At 40.5% G+C, this 17,714-nt stretch overlaps 1 protein-coding gene and 1 long non-coding RNA gene across 2 annotated transcripts; one reads left to right on the forward strand and one right to left on the reverse strand.

Moving 5' to 3' along the window:
* The first annotated feature begins 228 nt into the window (after window positions 1–228).
* LOC124197317 lies at window positions 229–5,842 on the forward strand. The gene is made up of 4 exons (XM_046592695.1): window positions 229–741; window positions 1,999–3,326; window positions 4,669–4,896; window positions 4,997–5,842. The coding sequence occupies exons 2-4, from the start codon at window positions 2,106–2,108 to the stop codon at window positions 5,237–5,239; spliced, it is 1,692 nt and encodes a 563-aa protein (XP_046448651.1). The 5' UTR covers window positions 229–741; window positions 1,999–2,105; the 3' UTR covers window positions 5,240–5,842.
* A 5,616-nt stretch (window positions 5,843–11,458) lies between these two features.
* LOC124197318 lies at window positions 11,459–12,276 on the reverse strand. Its single transcript, XR_006876101.1, has 2 exons — window positions 11,611–12,276; window positions 11,459–11,541 (listed from the first exon to the last, which is right to left on the reverse strand). It is a non-coding gene; the product is annotated as an uncharacterized LOC124197318 (long non-coding RNA).
* Between the last annotated feature and the right edge of the window lie 5,438 nt (window positions 12,277–17,714).

Here is a 17,714-nt window from a genome sequence, read left to right on the forward strand (position 1 = left end):
TTGGAATATCGAAGCAAGCAACAACAAAAATCAAAATAAAAAAAAAGAATAACTCAATTCCAGCGACGACGTTATTTTCCTAGAAAACAATTTAATAAAGAAAAAAAGACAATTTTTTTAAATTTTTTCGTTTGGGGGGGGGGATAAAACAAAAAGGGCAACATGCAATCGGGCACCGCCCCCCTTTTCCAGTTCAAGATACACTCCTCCTCCTTTTTCGCCCAGCCGCCCCGGGGGGGATGTCTTACGCCTGTACAGTAGGAACAGTCACTGGTGGCCGATCTTCCCGACTCGACTTCAGTGCCGTCACGACTCCCGTCGAGTCAACACACACGTACACGCACGCACCCACTCAGCCAAATAAATCGACTTTGGTGTGTTTATTATCCGTCAGTCGCAGTTCAATTTCCAGTCACGTTTTTATAAATTTGGAAATTATTTCGACAGTGTCATCACCAGTTAGAAATAGGAAAGAAGACGTGGACTATCAAATCGCCGCTCGTCATTAACAATGTGAATGGTGAATCGTCGTCGTCGTGTTGTTTGTTGTTGTTGTTGTGTGTAGTTTGTGTGTCGTGTGTTTTCTGGCTCCCACGCCCGAGCTTCTCTCTAATTTTGGATTACGTCACGTCAAGAAAAAATCAAATCAAAAACTACGTGCCATCACGATCGTCGCTCAGTTGTGGCTTTGTCAGTTGTGGATTATTATTCCGAATAACTATTCGCCATCGCTTTTAAAAGGTGAGATTTTATTTCGGATTTTTCTGCTGGTTTGTATTATTTAATAATCGATCGACATTCGTCCGATCGGATCGGCTCACAATTTGTCGTGAAATTCATATGTACCTTGTATATTGGAGTTTGAGTGTGCTGCTCCCATTTCGTGATTGAATCAGTTGACGAGAAGGAAATGTGTTGTGCCTGTGTGTTGCGTCAGAGCGAAAAAGAAAAAAAAAGAAAACGAGACAATCACGAGAAAATCATCATAACGGGCTTGGCTGCGATTGCGGGAAATGGGAGAAACACACAGCACACACACACAAGGATATAATATACAAGTCTGTCGAGATTTCTTAGAATACAAAAAAAGAAAATCAAAAAGAGCCCCGGACCTATACCGGGATAACGAGTTTTTCCATTCCGACTATCTCATTTCTTTTTTTCTTCTTTCTTTCTTTCTTATAGACCTCCGTCGGATAACTTTTCAATTACTCAAATAATACCCCCCACCCGCCCGGTGCCAGTTTTATATAACACATCTTATCATTGAATTATATACAAGCCCCAATCTTTTCAACAACAAAAGTAATAATCAAAAAAGTAAGCCTTCTGAAAGATTGAACTCGTTCTCCGTCCAGGAACTGCGACTCGGAGAATAAATAGAAAAACGAAAAAACCAATAACAGGCAAAACAACTAGTTGTCTTATAGAAGACAAAATAAAATAATAAAACCTGATTGCCAGTTTGGGGTGTTCAATCGAGATATGATCAACGTTCAGGGAACAACAAGAAAAAAATAAAATGTCAACCGCCATATCAAACGAAACTTGAAATCTTTCAGACTTTTTTTTAGTTTTTAGTTTTTGTTTTTATCGAGTTCCAATTTTTCTTGTATAGACTGGGGACCCCTAAAAGTCAATGAATGGCGTCCGTTTTTGTCATTTCCAACGCGAATCACACGACAAAGAGAGAGAGAGAGATAGCTGGTACACAGACGCGCCCGTCCCCCAGTCGAATTCCCAGGAATCGGGAACGGACGGCCTTCGTTCCCGATTCTTTTTTTTATTTAAATTTCTCTTGATCATAAATTTAGTTGAATTATTCAATTCAATATGGAGCGCACCGACACTTTTTTGACATTGACAAGGGCCGTTGGAATTTTTTGATCCGAGTCCAACGAGAAATGAATTTGGCCAGCGACACTTTAAGACCATTTTCTGTTTATCTAATCGATAATGTCGTTATGTAATAACACGTTTATTTATATTCCATCTCAGGTTGACGATTTTTCAAATTTGGCGCTGCTGGCCTATCGATCGAATCGGCCTTTTTCCTTCAATCGATTCCAGGAATATCTAAGGAAATCGCCCCCGAAGGCATCAAAATGTTGGGAGGTGGCAGCAGCAGCAGTAGCCAAGGTAACGGCTGTGGAGGAGCTTTCTCTTCATCGTCGGCATTGCCGCCGGCTAGACGCCATCAGCACCACCACCACCACCACAATCACCAACAACAGACGGCCTCAGCAGCAGCAGCAGCAGCTGCTATCATTTCGGCTTCTTCTTGCTGGAGCCCCACCAATCCATTCAACGTGCTGGCCAGTGGCGGCTGTGGCGTTGGGTCAGTTGTGGCTCCGCCAACGGCCTCGGAGGAAGCGCCAACGGAGGCCGCAGCTGTGGCCTTGTCGCCCGCCAATTTCTTGTACGCCAATTACCCGCCTCCTCCGCTTCTGCTCCTGCCCAGCACAGCTCCGGCCATCCAGCGGAAGAGGCCCGGCTGTTTGTGCGACCACCAGGACGACTACGGCGATTTCAACTGCCATCCGGCGACTACAACTACATCCAGCGGAGGAGTTGGATATTACGACGATCCGCTGGGCCACAATTACGGCGAGTGCGGAGGCATCCAGCAGCAGGTGATTGAGCCGCTGGATTTGTCACTGCCCAAAGTGAAGGTGCGCCAGCACTGGTCGGGCGGATCCATCGTCCAGGTCAACGACTCGACCATCATCAGCATCAGCGGCCGTCGTCCGGCTCTCAGCAGAGGCTCGACAACCAACAACAACAACAACAGCAACAACAGTGACTCGACGTGTTGTTGTGGCGGCTGCTGTGCCGATTCCGTTGGCTGCCCCAATTCTTCTTCTTCTTCTTCCAGGCTGGACGTGTCGGTGGTGACTGTGCCACAACCAGTCCGGCCGTCATGCTGGTCATCGTCGCCCAGTTACGCCAATCAACAACAGTCTCATCGACAACAGCAACAGCAGCAGCAACAACAACAACAACCATTCCGGCTCCAGATTGAAATCCCATTCGGTGCCAGTGACGACAAGTTGTTGCCCGGCTTCTTCCGCCACCACCACCACCGCAGGACTAACAATAATAAGCCGATCCATTGCCACAACAACAACAACAACAACAGCCACCTTCACCACCACTCGTCCGCCCATCCGGCGGAAGTCTGCGCCACCATGACGGAAGGATCCGGAGGAGATGAGTCTGACGACCTGCAACGGCTGACAGACAGCGCCCACCAGCTCCGCCTCTCCGGATATTACTACGGCCATCTCTCCTGGAAGGAATCCGTCCAGCTCCTCCAAAACACAAAGGTACTTAAACGAATCAAAATTTACAATCATTCAACTTATCCCAAGATCAAATCATTTTATTCCGATGGCTCAAATAACATTTAAAAAATATTTGACGAATAGAACATGACGACCCAGTAGCCTAGATTTCTGGCCAGGGTAAATCCGCCGTTGCGGAACGAGTCTAATCTTGTATACCTGCGTTTTATATTAGACACTCAAGGACTCTCTCCTATACTATTTTTATACATGTCTTCAAATTTTATTTTACTTTTTATCAACGAAAGTCTGGCGAGGGAAGGTTAGGTTACAATGCGTGCAACAACAAAGCCTGGTGTGTGTCTGTGAGAGAAAAAAAGAAAGTTGCAACGTCAGTGTACAGGCCTATAATACAGCAACTGGCTGTTGTTGCCTCAAGGGCAACTGAATTTTTATTTTTTTATTTTTTGTTGGGTGGAGGGAAATTTGAATTGTCTGGTGAATATAATAGAAAGGCCCAGTCTCCCCCCCCCTTTTTTATGAGGGAGGGGGGGCATTCCGCGATTTATTTTCCAGTGCTACGGCTGGAACGAATCTGGAACTTGTACCTGGAATTGTGGGTCTCACCCACTTTATTTTTCCAAGTAATGTTGTTGTTGTTGCTGTTTCCCCCACCCACCCCACATCTCGTTGTGTTTATCATTCATTTTTAATTTATTAATTTATTTTCACACACACCAAACAGCTCCCGCTGTGCGTAACCCACATTTCTGGGCGTAACCTAGAAACAAACTAAATAAAATAAATCAAATCAAATTTGAATATTTTCGATTTAGAGAAAATGGGAGTGAAAGTGACGACTGTGGTATGCCAATAAAAAAAATAGAGCCCAGCGGCTCGGGGGAAATAACAACCAATAGTATAAGATGTAGGATGATGATGTAATCAGGTTATTCGCGGGATATAAGAAATAAAATAAAAATTGGCGTGTCGCCTGAATAATTGAGGCCTTGCGCAATCAGCCGACTAAATGGCGTTACAATTGTGTGTGTGTAACAACAGATGGAAGAGTTTGGAAGGAAGAAAAAAAGTCGATCGATCTTTGTCCAGGACGACAGGTCCATTATTATTATTAGCAGCCGAGCCAAAATGGGCTGTGGAAGCCGCCAGAGACTTTGCCTCTGGGCCCCGCCAATTTTTCGAATAGTTTTCAAAATGGGACGATTTCATTTGATCTTTTATCACCCCGTTGCCAATGGTGCGATCATTTTACAAAAAGCCATTTATTAAAGAATGGCAAGTCGCCGGATGACATTTGAATTATTTTTAATCGATGGAATTAATTAATTAAATTAATTAATTAATTAATTTGTTCATGTATAAGGTTGGGACGTTTCTGGTGCGGGACTCTTCCGACGCCCGCTACCTGTACGCCTTGAGCCTGCAGACGGACAAAGGTCCGACCAGCGTGCGGATCCACTACTCGAGCAGCGGATTCCGGCTGGACGCCTGCAGCACGGGCATGGCCGACCACCTGCCGCGCTTCCGAACGGTCCTCGACCTGGTCGACCACTACGTCGCCAAATGGTCACAGTGTCGTGACAAGGGACAGGTAAAATTACTGAATTCAATCTTTTTTCTCTGATGGGCATTTGACAGCATCAAATATTTAAATTCATTTTTTGTGTGTGTTTCTTTGTTATATTGACCAGTTTTGGCTGGACAATAGCGGGCAGGTACACTCGGAAGTCGTCCTGATCCGGCCGCTGATGCGCGATTGCCCGTCGCTGAAGCACCTGTGCCGGCTGGCCTGCAACCAGCACCGCCAGCAGCAGCCTCAGCCAGTGCTGCGCAGCGGCAGTGTTGCCAATTCGCCGTTTGGCTCTTCTCCGTCTTCCGTCAAGATACCTCCGACGATCAAGTCTTATTTGAACGAGTATCCCTATCAGCACTGAATTTTTGAAAACAAAAATTTAAAATTCGACGCCAATTTGTTTGTTTTTTTTTAAACCATAACATTCCCTTTTTATTTTATTTTTTAAAATGAAACTTTAAAAATCTGTATCATAAAAACAAAACGACAAAACTTTGAAAGAAAATGGCCAATTTCGTTCATTTCTGTTATACCGAGTCAATCCTAAATATTAAATAATTATGTGCTGTATAACTTTTTTTTAAATTTCCCCCGACCAAGACACACACACACACATACAAAGCGCGGGAACATTTTTGAAAAAATATCTCGTCATCAACGACACAGTGCATGTGTGTATTTTTTTTTCCTTTTCTTTCTCTGATAATTCAAATTTGTACATATATCTATATATATATACTTATTTTTTAAGCGTCATCATTTTGGAAATATTTGAAACATTTTTCGCTCTCTCTCTCTCTCTCTCTTTACTTTGAACAGAAAAAGAAAAATCAATTATATATCATTTTCTTTGCGCCTCACCGAGCTTTTTTGTCCTCTTGTATAATATCGTCGTTGTTGATGTTGTTGTTGTTGTTGTGTACAAAAAGAAAAGAAAAAAGAAAAACACATTTTTTTACCCCCATCAGCTGCCAATTATTTTTTCTTCGTCAAATGATTATAATCGATCGATTTATTAATTATTGAAGATGCTTTATTTTAAAATGTGTGTGTGTGTGTGTGTCTGCGGTTCATTTGGGGAAGGGGGATTATTTTAATATTTTTCAATGTGGATACAAAGAACGGGGTGGGATAAAAAAAAAGTATTTGAAAGAAAAAGAAAATTCTTTTTAAAAATTTTTCGCGGGAATTTTAATTTAAAAAAAAATTATCTGCCGCGTGATTTAATTGTGATGTTTTTTTTTTGTTTTCAAAATAATATTTTTCACTTGAAAATCATTACCTCTCCCTCTTTAAAAAAAAAACAAAAAAAACAAAATGAAACTCGATCCGTGTGTGTTTGTGATGATTTCGCAATGTTCTCAACTCCAACCAACAAATAATTCTATTTACGAGCAAGAAGAACTTCAATTTTTCCGACAATATATAAATATTTTATATATATGTCTATTATTATTATATATAATAGAATACAACTTATTATATATCTAAATGTGTATGTAATACGTATGAAAGATGTCAATTTTTCGTTTTTTTAATTTTGTGATGGCGCATTTGTCTCGATCAAATCGCCGAGCGATTGAAACATTTTCCCAGTCGAGATGATCAAAAAGAATAGAAGAAAATGCGCCTCTATATAGTCTTGTATATAAGCACAGCACGGCAACCGAATAACGCCGGCGTTTTGGTTTGGCTTTTGTATCTAATCGAATTCCTGGAATTCCGTCGTCGTCATCCACTCGGATGTCGCGCGCTCTTTTCTTCCGGCCGCCACATATAAATTGCCTTTTTGGAGTCAAGGGAGAACGCGGGAGCTACAGCAGCAGCAGCTCAATCATGGATGAAAATAACCGCTCCCGACAACACGGGGGGATGAAGTTTACTCTGCTGGTTGCCGACGTGGTTGCCGACTGTGCGCATATCCGTCCCTCACGACCCCGAAAAGTCGTCGTCTTCGTCGTCCGTTATATTATTAAATAAATAGCCGAACCAACCGATATGGATATACATGGCCCATGATGGGGTCGTATCTATAACAGACTTCCACCAGAGGGAGAATGTAAGTGGGTTGGTTATACATTTCTTATATAAGGGATGTTATTTTACCTTTCAATAGATATAGCAAGTCTCTTTTGTTGTAAGATTAGCCGAAGATTAGACATTTTATTTAGGTCCTTGAATCGATTTCCCCTCAGAGTTTTTGGGTTTTTTTTCCTTTCGTGCCGACACGCATATTCAAAATTGACTCAAAGTTGTTTCTCTTGAAATTCGAATTTGGCGGGCGAAACACTCCCCCCAGTCACGCGATACGAAATTTTCAATTTGTTATTCGTCAATTTAACTATATAAATTTCAAAAAAATAAAAACCCAAAGTTTATAGCCCCGCCCTTATTGCACAAGAGAGGAGGTTATATTCTTTTGATTTTCTCTTGATGCCGCGGTTGCTGAAGGTCTCTGACGTAATTATACCCGGCTAAATAGGCTCTTTTTTCTTTCTTTTTTCCCCCATTAAACTTCTTTTCTTCTTCATCTTGGTCGTCGTATCGTCTCCTTGTCTTATTTCGCTTATAGTTTTCTTTTTCGCCGAAGCGTTATTATTAGACTGTGTGTGTATATTCTGTTCGGCTTTTGGGCCATCAGCAAACGACCGAGAGTCTCGTCCCCGAGAGCGCACCATTTCCCGGTAGCCGTTTAATTTGCTTTTCTCGGAGAGACGCGCGCTCCAGTGACGACGTCGATAATATAACCAAGAAAACACGCCAAATCACGGCGCCGGAGGGGGGGGGTGCTCTATAGCAACAGCGCAGCAGCATCCCCAGCATCGATATATACACAAGAACAACTGCGCCAATGAGAAAAAACAACGGCGTTCTACTTATTATATAATAAATCTCAATTTTTCGCGCATGGTTTAATTCAATCACGAGTTTTGACAGAAATTTCTTTTCGGGTTAAAGTATATTTCCTTTGTAGATTGTCTGCTGTGTACCTACCTAACTTTTATATGTATAGTATAGGCTCAGCACAGCGCTACAGCAGGCGGATGTCGATGTTGTAGCAACGAGTGAGCGGGGCCGATGAGTTTTTCGCGGAAGGCCTTGAACGTTTGACGAGGGACGAGCACGAGCTCTTGATTATTATTTGCTCTCCGCTGGATGTGTGTGTCGCGTCTATATAGGATTTCTGTTGGCTGATGCTGGGCTTTAATATAGACTATCGGAAAAGCTTTTCTCTCAGCACAGCATCAGCGTATATGCCTATGACACAATATATGCGCGGTCTAATAGAAATCGACGCAGCAAATGTGTTGAACAGCATCAGCTCAGCGCTGTTATACGTGGTCTGGCTCACGTCGAATAACCGATCGACCTTCTCCAAATTGAGATCCTCCTTTTATCTTATGTTTTTTATTTTTCATTTTTGTTTTTGGGGGAGTCTGCAGTGCTGCGCCTCAGGTCGAATAATAACGACAGGATAATAATAAAAGCCCATCAAATGGCGGAGTGATTCCTGGAAACTCTAATCGCCCTAATGGCGTTTTTATTAGCCTCGGCGACTTTTTCTTTTTTTCTTATCGGCGATGCTGCTGCTGCTGTTGGAAAAAAAAAGACATTTCGATGTAGGTCTTATATAATGGGCGTGGATGTGTGTATACTATATTGCGCATGAGCATCACGCGCGCATCTATATAGAATAAAGGAGAAGAAAAGAGAAAGTGGTTATGCTTTTGCCAAAGCGACAAGCCTATTATAAATAATATTATATAGGAGGCCGGTTATTATTATTGACTCGACCAAAAAGTTTATATTAGATATTCGCCTGAATAGACTACTTATAATATTTGCTATCTAGATTCTAGACATTTGAAATAAATTGATATTATTTCTGTGGCAAGCCCCAATCGATCGAGGACACAGTTGCACTAGTTGCAGAAAGAAGCGGCGGGCTTTGCTGATGGAATGCGGACGCTGATATGTCTTCAAAATAATAACAAAAATAAGACAAAAAAAAAAGACAAAAAAAGTTCACAAGTTAAAAGTCTTGTTTTTTTTTCCCCCGAAAAAGTTTCACATGATTTTCGTATTATTTAAAATTTTATTTCTTATATGTGACAGAGACGAGAGACTGGTTCGTCCCCTTTTCTTTTTGTTTTCTTTTCCTGTATAATAGCTATGAGCAAAAGAGCAGAAAGATATTCTCGGAATTGCGTTGAATGTTGGGCTCGTATATACACTATACAGTATAAAAGACCGGTCGCCGAGATGACATATCAAGCTATATAATACATACGCATCGTCTTTTTTCATCAAGAGTCTCTCCAATTTGAAATGAAATTTTTTATTTATTTTATAAACAACAACAACCAATAAGAGTTGGTTTCGCCTCTGGTTCTGGTGGGGCCGGAATTAAAGAGAACGATAACATCGCCATATCAAAGATGTTTTCATGCGGGAAAATCAGCCTAGCCCAAGGATGTTCATTACGTTCCAATATAAAATATAGTAGCCTATTAAACTGCCAGGGAAAATGGTTTGTCCTTTTCGATTTGTTCCACATTCGCCATTTTCATGTTAGCCTATATGTATTCCGACCAAATGTTTATGATGATGTGGTCGTCGTTGTATATTATTCCTTGTCGGATGCGACCTGTCGCCAGAAGTCCCTTGACGAGCATCAATTATAGCCTACGACCTTATTCTTTTGGCGCAAAGGCGTGTTCAATTCAAATTCAATCTAAATTCCAATGTTTTATTAATTCCAGAGCATAAACATATTTTGACGTGTTATCTCTCTCTCGTCTGTTTTTGAGATATTTTCCCAGAAATTCTCGTCCAGTCTCTTTTGTCACAGTTAAAAGTCGTCCAGAATTCATAAGAAATCGAAACGCAATTGTTTTGTTGCCATTTTTCTTCCTTTTTCCCCCAGCACATGCATGTGCTGGAACGTGAATAATTTGTTAGAACCCGGTGACGCCATATACGCACAGCACACACCGCGCGAGCATAGGTACTTGAATGGGATGACAACCAATTAATCAGTAATCTCTATTAGAGAGAGAGAGAGAGATCGTTTGTACATAGTTACAATTTTTATGTCGATGTCAATGACGACTAGATACCGCGCACCGCGATTCATTCAATCACATGCTGCTGCTGACCATCAAACCCGTGTTGTATGTATATTCAGCGTCCCATATTATAGGCTATATATTCAGATCCTGCATAGGGACGAGGGTGGCATTGATTATATATCTATTGGTCTAATGATTATTCCGAGACTTTTTCGGGTCTCTTTTCAATATAAAAGCTCCGTTAATGTCTCTCGATTAATCTCTCGACTGCTGATGATGTAAAGTTGCTGCGACAGCTTTCTGCAATCAGCAGCGCAGCAGCAGTCAGCAAGGTCTTCTGTTGAAAAAATATTGAATTCTTCGACTTATATATACAATGATATGCTATTATATATATATAGGCTATAGATATGAATGGGGTATCTCATTCCATATTCTGTCAAAAGTTGTTTGGATTCAAAATAACTATGCGCCTTATATATTCAAATATAATCAAATGACGCAGACTTTTTGATAATCGTTATATTTCTCCGTTAATACGACCTGTCGCCAGCAGTCACCAAATCACGACATGATATTATTCGCAGAAGAAGAAAAAGAAGAATTCATCAGAAGAAGAAGAAGAAAGAAAAAAGAAAAAGTTGTCAAACTCGTCTATACTACAGCAGATTTTGTTTCAGATTTTATGAGACAATGTCAGCATCAGTAATAGAGCAGGTTTTCAATGTGTGTGTACCTTTTTGGCCAAAGATAAAAAAAAAACAAAATAAACCCAATAAAAATCGACACATTTTTCGCATCTAATCTAGGAAGTGAATTTTCTTCTTGGCCAACTGTGCTGCTGCTTGCTGCTGCTGCTGTAATTGAACATTTGTAAATTTTGATATTATATTCCCCTTCTCTCTCTCGGGCGGCTTCCGAGAAATCCTCGACTCTCGTTGCCAAATAGAAAAAGAAAAAAACAAGAATATCGTGAATTCGCTTTATAAGGAGGACAGCACATCAGCAGCAGCACGCATGCATTGCACTCTAAATAGTTGAAGGATATTATATAGCCACGTTCAATTCAGCAGCAGCAGCAGCTTCCACAACTCTTCGATCGATTCTGCTGCTGCTGGTCTGTAGACATTTACACAGCAGCGGTAGAATACTTACCTTAACATACTTTAGTGGGCCAGGATTACTTACAAGACGAAACTACTTACGAGCTTAACATACTTAAATAGTTTTTTCATACTTACATTTTGTAAGTAACGAGTAAGCATGTAAGTATGTGCCTCCAACATACTTACTGGAATAAAAGAAAAGCTTTCTGTAGGAATCGAACACGGGTCTTCCGCATCAAAGTCAGATGCTGTTCCGCTGTGCCATTCTAGATATGATTTAACTAATTAAATAACCGTTATGAATCAACGGGGGGGTTTAGGACTTAGAGAATTTTATGTCCAAACATTATATTCAATTTTCTCTCCTAAAGCGGCGAGCATGTGCCCTTATTCATTTTTTTCACAAAAATGATTTACAGGAAAGCTGCTTTAAACTCGGTACTACCAGTTCCTTCAGTAGATATAAATAGGGCAGCAAATTTTTCCTACAATTAATGAAAAAAAAGGAGTTAGATTCCTTAAACAAGTAGTTTACATGTATTCTAGAGTTCTACCTGAACGATGGCCATATTTCTTGAATAATGCTCATGGATGGACTGAGAAACAAAGAGCAGGGCCTCGTAGGTCAGGAAATATCTTTGTCGCAACATAAGTAGCAAGCCAGCCTCCCATTCAAATTCACTAAACGCAGCACCATGAGTGAAAAGGAGGGATTCAATTTCACGATGAGCAGCAGGAACCAAATTTTGCTGGCCAAAATGTTGGGGTTGTTGTTCGTGATCAAAATCATGCCTATCTTCAGCTGATGATTGTTCAAGACCAGCCCTGACGCCATCAGTTGTGTTACTACTAGCAATAACAATATCTTCAATGGACGTGGGATCACTAGCCTCGTCGACTAACAAGTTGAATCCAGTAGTCGATATATATAGGCTAAGCTCAATCAAATTTCAAAAGTGAGCAAAAGTACAAGTACAAAGTACAAGTATGTTATTAGCTGTTTAAGTATGTATACGACGAAAATAAGTATGAAAAATAGGTATAAGTATGTTCGTCCAATATACTTACAAATTTACAATACTTACAAATAGTTGAACATACTTACAACTCCCTAAACTACTTGATATTTAAAAAAGATAGTGCTTGCAAGTATGAAAATGAGTGGTAAGTACGTTAAAAAATATTTCAAGTAGGAAATTTTCCAAATTAAGTATGAAAAAAGCCCTACTTGACAAATTCAGTACTTTTAACCTACTAACATACTGGAAATTAAGTATGTTACCGCTGCTGTGTATAAGATATGACGTGCTCCAATATATAGACACAGCCAGCACCGCAGCAGCCATATTTATCGAAATAACCTACATGGAGGAGTGTTGATTATCGGTAGCTATATGTGATATATATAACGAGAGAGAGAGAGACATTGATTGGCCGAGATTTGCACGGGTGAATTTCCAGCATTATAATAATCTGAGCTGCTGGAACGGTGACAGCAGCAGCAGCTGCTCATGCCGGCTCATGCAAGGCTTTCCGTTGAAATCATTTGATTATAATACAGACATAATGATATTACGTTGTAGGCTATTATAGATCCTATATATATTTAGGCTTATTATAATTCTATACAATATGACTTTGGTCCCTTTTATCGGCCATCACAGCAGCAGGCACGTGCGCCAAAGAAGAATCGTGTCAAGGGCGGCTTATTTGTTATTTCGATGAATTTCTTTCTCGGATGCTTTGACGATTAGATTCGAAGGTTTTGAGAAACGATTTGTTTATTTATTTGAATATATTATTAGTCGCCCGACATTGTTTTATTGGTTTAAGTTGTTGTAATATATAACCGGGAACTTAAAAAAGGGATGCGCGCACGAGATGGAAATGGACGATCACGAGCTGATGATGTTTCGGCTCGACACGCGTTTGACACGTTGCCAACAGAAGCGCAACGGGTGGGAAATATTAGTCTATAAGAAGATGCGAGAGTTGACGCTGCTGTCAAAGATTTTCGTTTGCGCCTCATCACAACTGACAGCAGCATCACTAGCATATATGCATGCTGCTGAGAGACATGTACGAGAGAGGCCCTTTTTCGCCCTGCATGTGCTGGCTCAGCATCAGCGCGGTCGCTGGAAAAGAGGTTTTTTTATTATAACTTTTGGGAAACTGGGCTGTTTCTCTCCATTATATTGACGCTCGGTTGAACTTTGTTGTTTTTCTCCCCACTCATCTTTTTCATTATTATCATGGCCCGTCAAACTATCACCGTCAGCCTTGCTGGCGCTGCTGTAATGCTGCTGCACAGCGCTCGGCGCTCGTCTAATTATTGTGTTTCCTAAGAAAACACTCGAACGTCGTTTCTCGCTACTCTCTTGAGGGACTCGAGAGAGCAGCGCAGCATCAGAGCTATATAGGCAGCAACAGCAGCAATATTAAGAGCTTGGCGCGCGGGAGACGAATCTCGTTACTTAGAGAGAGAGAGAGAGACTGCTTTTCGGTCGTCTGGGCTTATCTTTTTGCGGGGAAACGACGACGACGAAGATGCCGAGCCAAAAAGCGGAGAAAAGTCGACACGAGAAAGTATTAAATATATCTATATATCTATATACTATATACACTTTATGTGTTTGTGTATTTATATCATACTAAAGATGCTGTATACATAACGGCTGATGGAACCAATCAACCGCATCCTCCCCACGAGACCCCCACCATACAGCATCAGTCTATCTGTCTAATAAATATAATTGCGGCGGGAAATCTTTTATATCCTTTCAAATCAAGATGCTAATGATACAAATTGAAGTTTGTGTCTATATAATTCGATTGAATTTCAATTACAGCATCAAACGAATTTAACTAGATGTCATTTATAAACCTATCTGGCGCGAATTTTGAATGAATAGAAATTTGTTTTAAAATGTCTATATTAAATTTTATGCGACGTTAATCGTTGAAATTTGAGATTTAGACATTGCAATATATTTCCGATCCCGGACTTGAAAGATTAGATCGCTCCGCAGCACGTTTTCGAGATAATACGTATATAGATAAGATATGCTGCACGATGGGCGAGATAGACGTTATGGATAAGCGATAAAAACGGGAGCAGCAGACGGTCAAATTCCAACAACGAAACTTCTGATGTCTGTCCCATTTGTGTGTGACGTTATTATATGATCCGATCTTTTTCCTTTCTTCGCATTACAACAATTAACAATGGCGTACGTTTTACATTATAGCTCTACATATAGCCAATAGCAACCAATAAGCCAATGCGCTGTTGGTTATATCGTTATATTATGCTCATATTATATTTGAGTAAAATGCATTTCAATGAGCTGATTTCCATCAATCACTCGCGGACAATCTCTTTGAAACATTCCATACACGTATACACATGCAGCACTGAATTTCTGCTGTATTACGAAATACCTGGAATCGAATACGTATATAGAGTTAATTAAACCGGTGAACAACAGCATTCCAAAAACAAAAAGATATCTATATAGCTCGATCCGACCCGTCAAACTCATGCTGTATATGCATCCGCACAAATGCGTTTTAATAATATTCTACATCAACTGACCTGTCCAACTTTTTTTTTAACTTTTGGGTTATTCAGACACAACTCTTGTATCATATTATTATGTCGATCTCGAGTGCTGCTTTGGCATTAGAAAAGAAAAAGAAATGGTCTTAATACGGTCGCTGCGTTATTGTCTATTCATTTGATTATGTGGGTGCATCATGCAGGTGCTGCGTGTATCTGTGAATACAAGACGTGGGGACCCAAACTTGCTGCCCAAGACTCCTTTATTGTCTTATCGATCAGCAGTCCCAGCAGCGACAACATCAGCAAGCAGCAGCAGCAGGTAAAACCATTTCCATTTACGTGAAAACCACCCCGTAATTTTATTTGTTATTTTATCAATTCCAGTTCATCTTTTGCGCAACTATGAATACATATACAATCTCCGCAAAAGAATAAGGAAGAAGAAAAGAAGACGCATAGCGTGAAATTGGGCAAATAGCAATAGCATGCAGACTTTGTAAAAAAATATTAATTTTAAATGAACAAAAAAAGCACATCACGATTTTGATAAAGACATTTCAAATATTATGTCTATTATAGTCGATTATAGTCGCCAGCGTTCGGTGTCCCTCTAAACCAAAAACCTGGTCAAAAAAGAATACCGCAGTTTGTATTCTAATTAATTGAATATTATAGTAGGAGACCCTATATATAGATTTAATAGGCCTAATACGGAAAAAGTTGCGTCGCATTCACATCATCTCGCATCATCTTCAAAGTTATATAATATGGAAAAGTTTTAAAAAGCATTGCGCCTGTATATAATAAGAGCTATATGCGCATCCTGTGTGTGTTGGAACACAGCAGCAGCAGCAGAGAGGAGATTTGATTAAAGTGTATATATAATAAATTCGTGAGCTGCGCTGTGCACAAGTCGGAGATCACACGACGACGAGAGCATTTGCTTGACGACCGAACGAATTTTCCGAGAACTGTCTCTCTCTCTCTCTCTCTCTCCCCCTTTCTTATCTTATAGACGGGAAAACTTGCTAGCGGTTTAAACGAGCACAAACTAGGCTACTTGAAACACGACGGGGATTGGCTTCCTACGCGCGCGCTCCTTTTGGTGATGACGCGCTCGTCAAAATTCGTGGAATAGAAAGGGAAACAAAACAAAACAAAACTCTGCTGGCTATAACGCCATCGCTGCGCTGCGCAACAAGACGTACTGTATATATAGAAGGAAGACGAAAAGAGAATATATAATCTGGCGAAAAAATAAATAAATACACAGCACGGCATTATATATTATATACCAAACACGCATGAAATTTGAATCAAATTCAACTGGATAATAATAATAATAACAAGAAAAAGATGATGCGATAATATCTCTAAAACGACCTCTCCGTGTCCCTTTTAATTGGCATATTATATCGTTATACAAAGGGGAATAAAACATATAATGTACATATACATTTTTATGAAACAATTGCTACCAGCATCAAGTCGCGTTTTGAAATTGAATTCGAGAGAAGAATAGAAAAAATAAAAATAAAAACATTTTCTATAATAATAATGGAAACCAAATGAATAATTTGCTTCAAGTCGGTCAACTCGCTATCGTTATCAGCAGAGCCGATTTTGGTGTGCTCACGAGGGTTGACCTTGGTTTTGGATTGCATCCAAGGGATTTATTCTAATCACTTTGATTTACAATGCAATTCTATTATACTGCATATGTAAGATATTCGGTAGAGATATATAAAAGGCAATATAGAATACTAAATATACATACATCCTGTTATATATACCAAAAGAATAAAATATCTTTTTTTTTGTGGGTGGGGCTCTGGTCCCGCGTTTGTCCTTTACACGCCATTTCAAAAGAGTTTCGGCGCATTGGCAAACGCCAATAAATATATAAAATACCCCACAGCCACAAATGGATATATACGCAATCGAGTGAGAAATAGCTGCTGTCATCCTACATGTATAATCTCAAACGCGCGTATAGTATTTATAGCCACAGCACGGGGCGGAGGGAGCATAGCTATATAGTATTCTCTACACACATCTATATATAAGAGGAAGAGATTTTATTCAGTCTATATATATACACACACGCGCTGCGTTCGTATGCTAATTGGCATATAAACGCCAACGGGAATCTATAAGCTTTTATTTGTCGTGGGAGAGTATAGATGCTATGGGATACATATATCCAAATGCGCGCGGGTTTCGAAACTTTTCATCGAGCCCTGATGTGCGCTATACATCTCCGGTCGGCAGTAATAGATGAAAGTTCGAGTTTACTTTATACATGTGCTGTGCTGGGTACACTACACACACGCGTGCCCTATACTACTATATCTATATATACGGGTGCTGGCGCGGTGGGGTATTATATAGAAGCGCTCTCTTGCTTTTATACTCTCTCTCGATGGATGACAAAGGCGGCCCATTGGTTTTCCAGGAAAAGCAACATACATTAAGCGCATTGGGGCGAGCACGCATCAGCAGTTGGAAACGGAGTGAAACGAGCATGTGGGACGTCTCTCACGATGGCAGCAGCAGCAACGACAGAGAGAAAGGCGAGAGAGAAAACTGGTTCAGTGCTGCTGCTGTCACACTGTTGTGTGTGTGCTGTGCTGCAACCCAGCGCAGCTTCCGGGAATTCGTGATTGGACTGCGCGCTTCAAAAGCAGCCGGGAGCGCAAAAATAAGGCAAAATGGTCGTGTGTAACATGTAATGAAAAAGAAAAAAAAAGGAAAGCTTCTCTCTCTCTCTATGCTACTGGTGTGCTTCTATAGTTGCCTGTGCACAGGGAAAATGGTGGACCCCCCCCCCACAAAAAAAAATAAATAAAAAGACGCCATCATCTGACGAGATGGAGAACTTGATTGACTTATATATACGTCGGGGGCCTCTTTTAAAATCTATTTATTTTTTCTTTTGCTCTAGCATATGATGGGCGGGGAAGAATGTTATATATAAGCCGCATTTATTTGTTTTGGCCGGAATCTATAGGACTATACGATATTTTCCGCACCGGGTAATGTATTTTTTTTTTTCGAAATGAAAATAAATAGGAAACCCAACGTCTTTCGTCGAAA

The sequence above is a fragment of the Daphnia pulex genome, chromosome 7 (assembly GCF_021134715.1).
Source record: "Daphnia pulex isolate KAP4 chromosome 7, ASM2113471v1".
Classification (NCBI taxonomy): Eukaryota; Metazoa; Arthropoda; class Branchiopoda; order Diplostraca; family Daphniidae; genus Daphnia; species Daphnia pulex.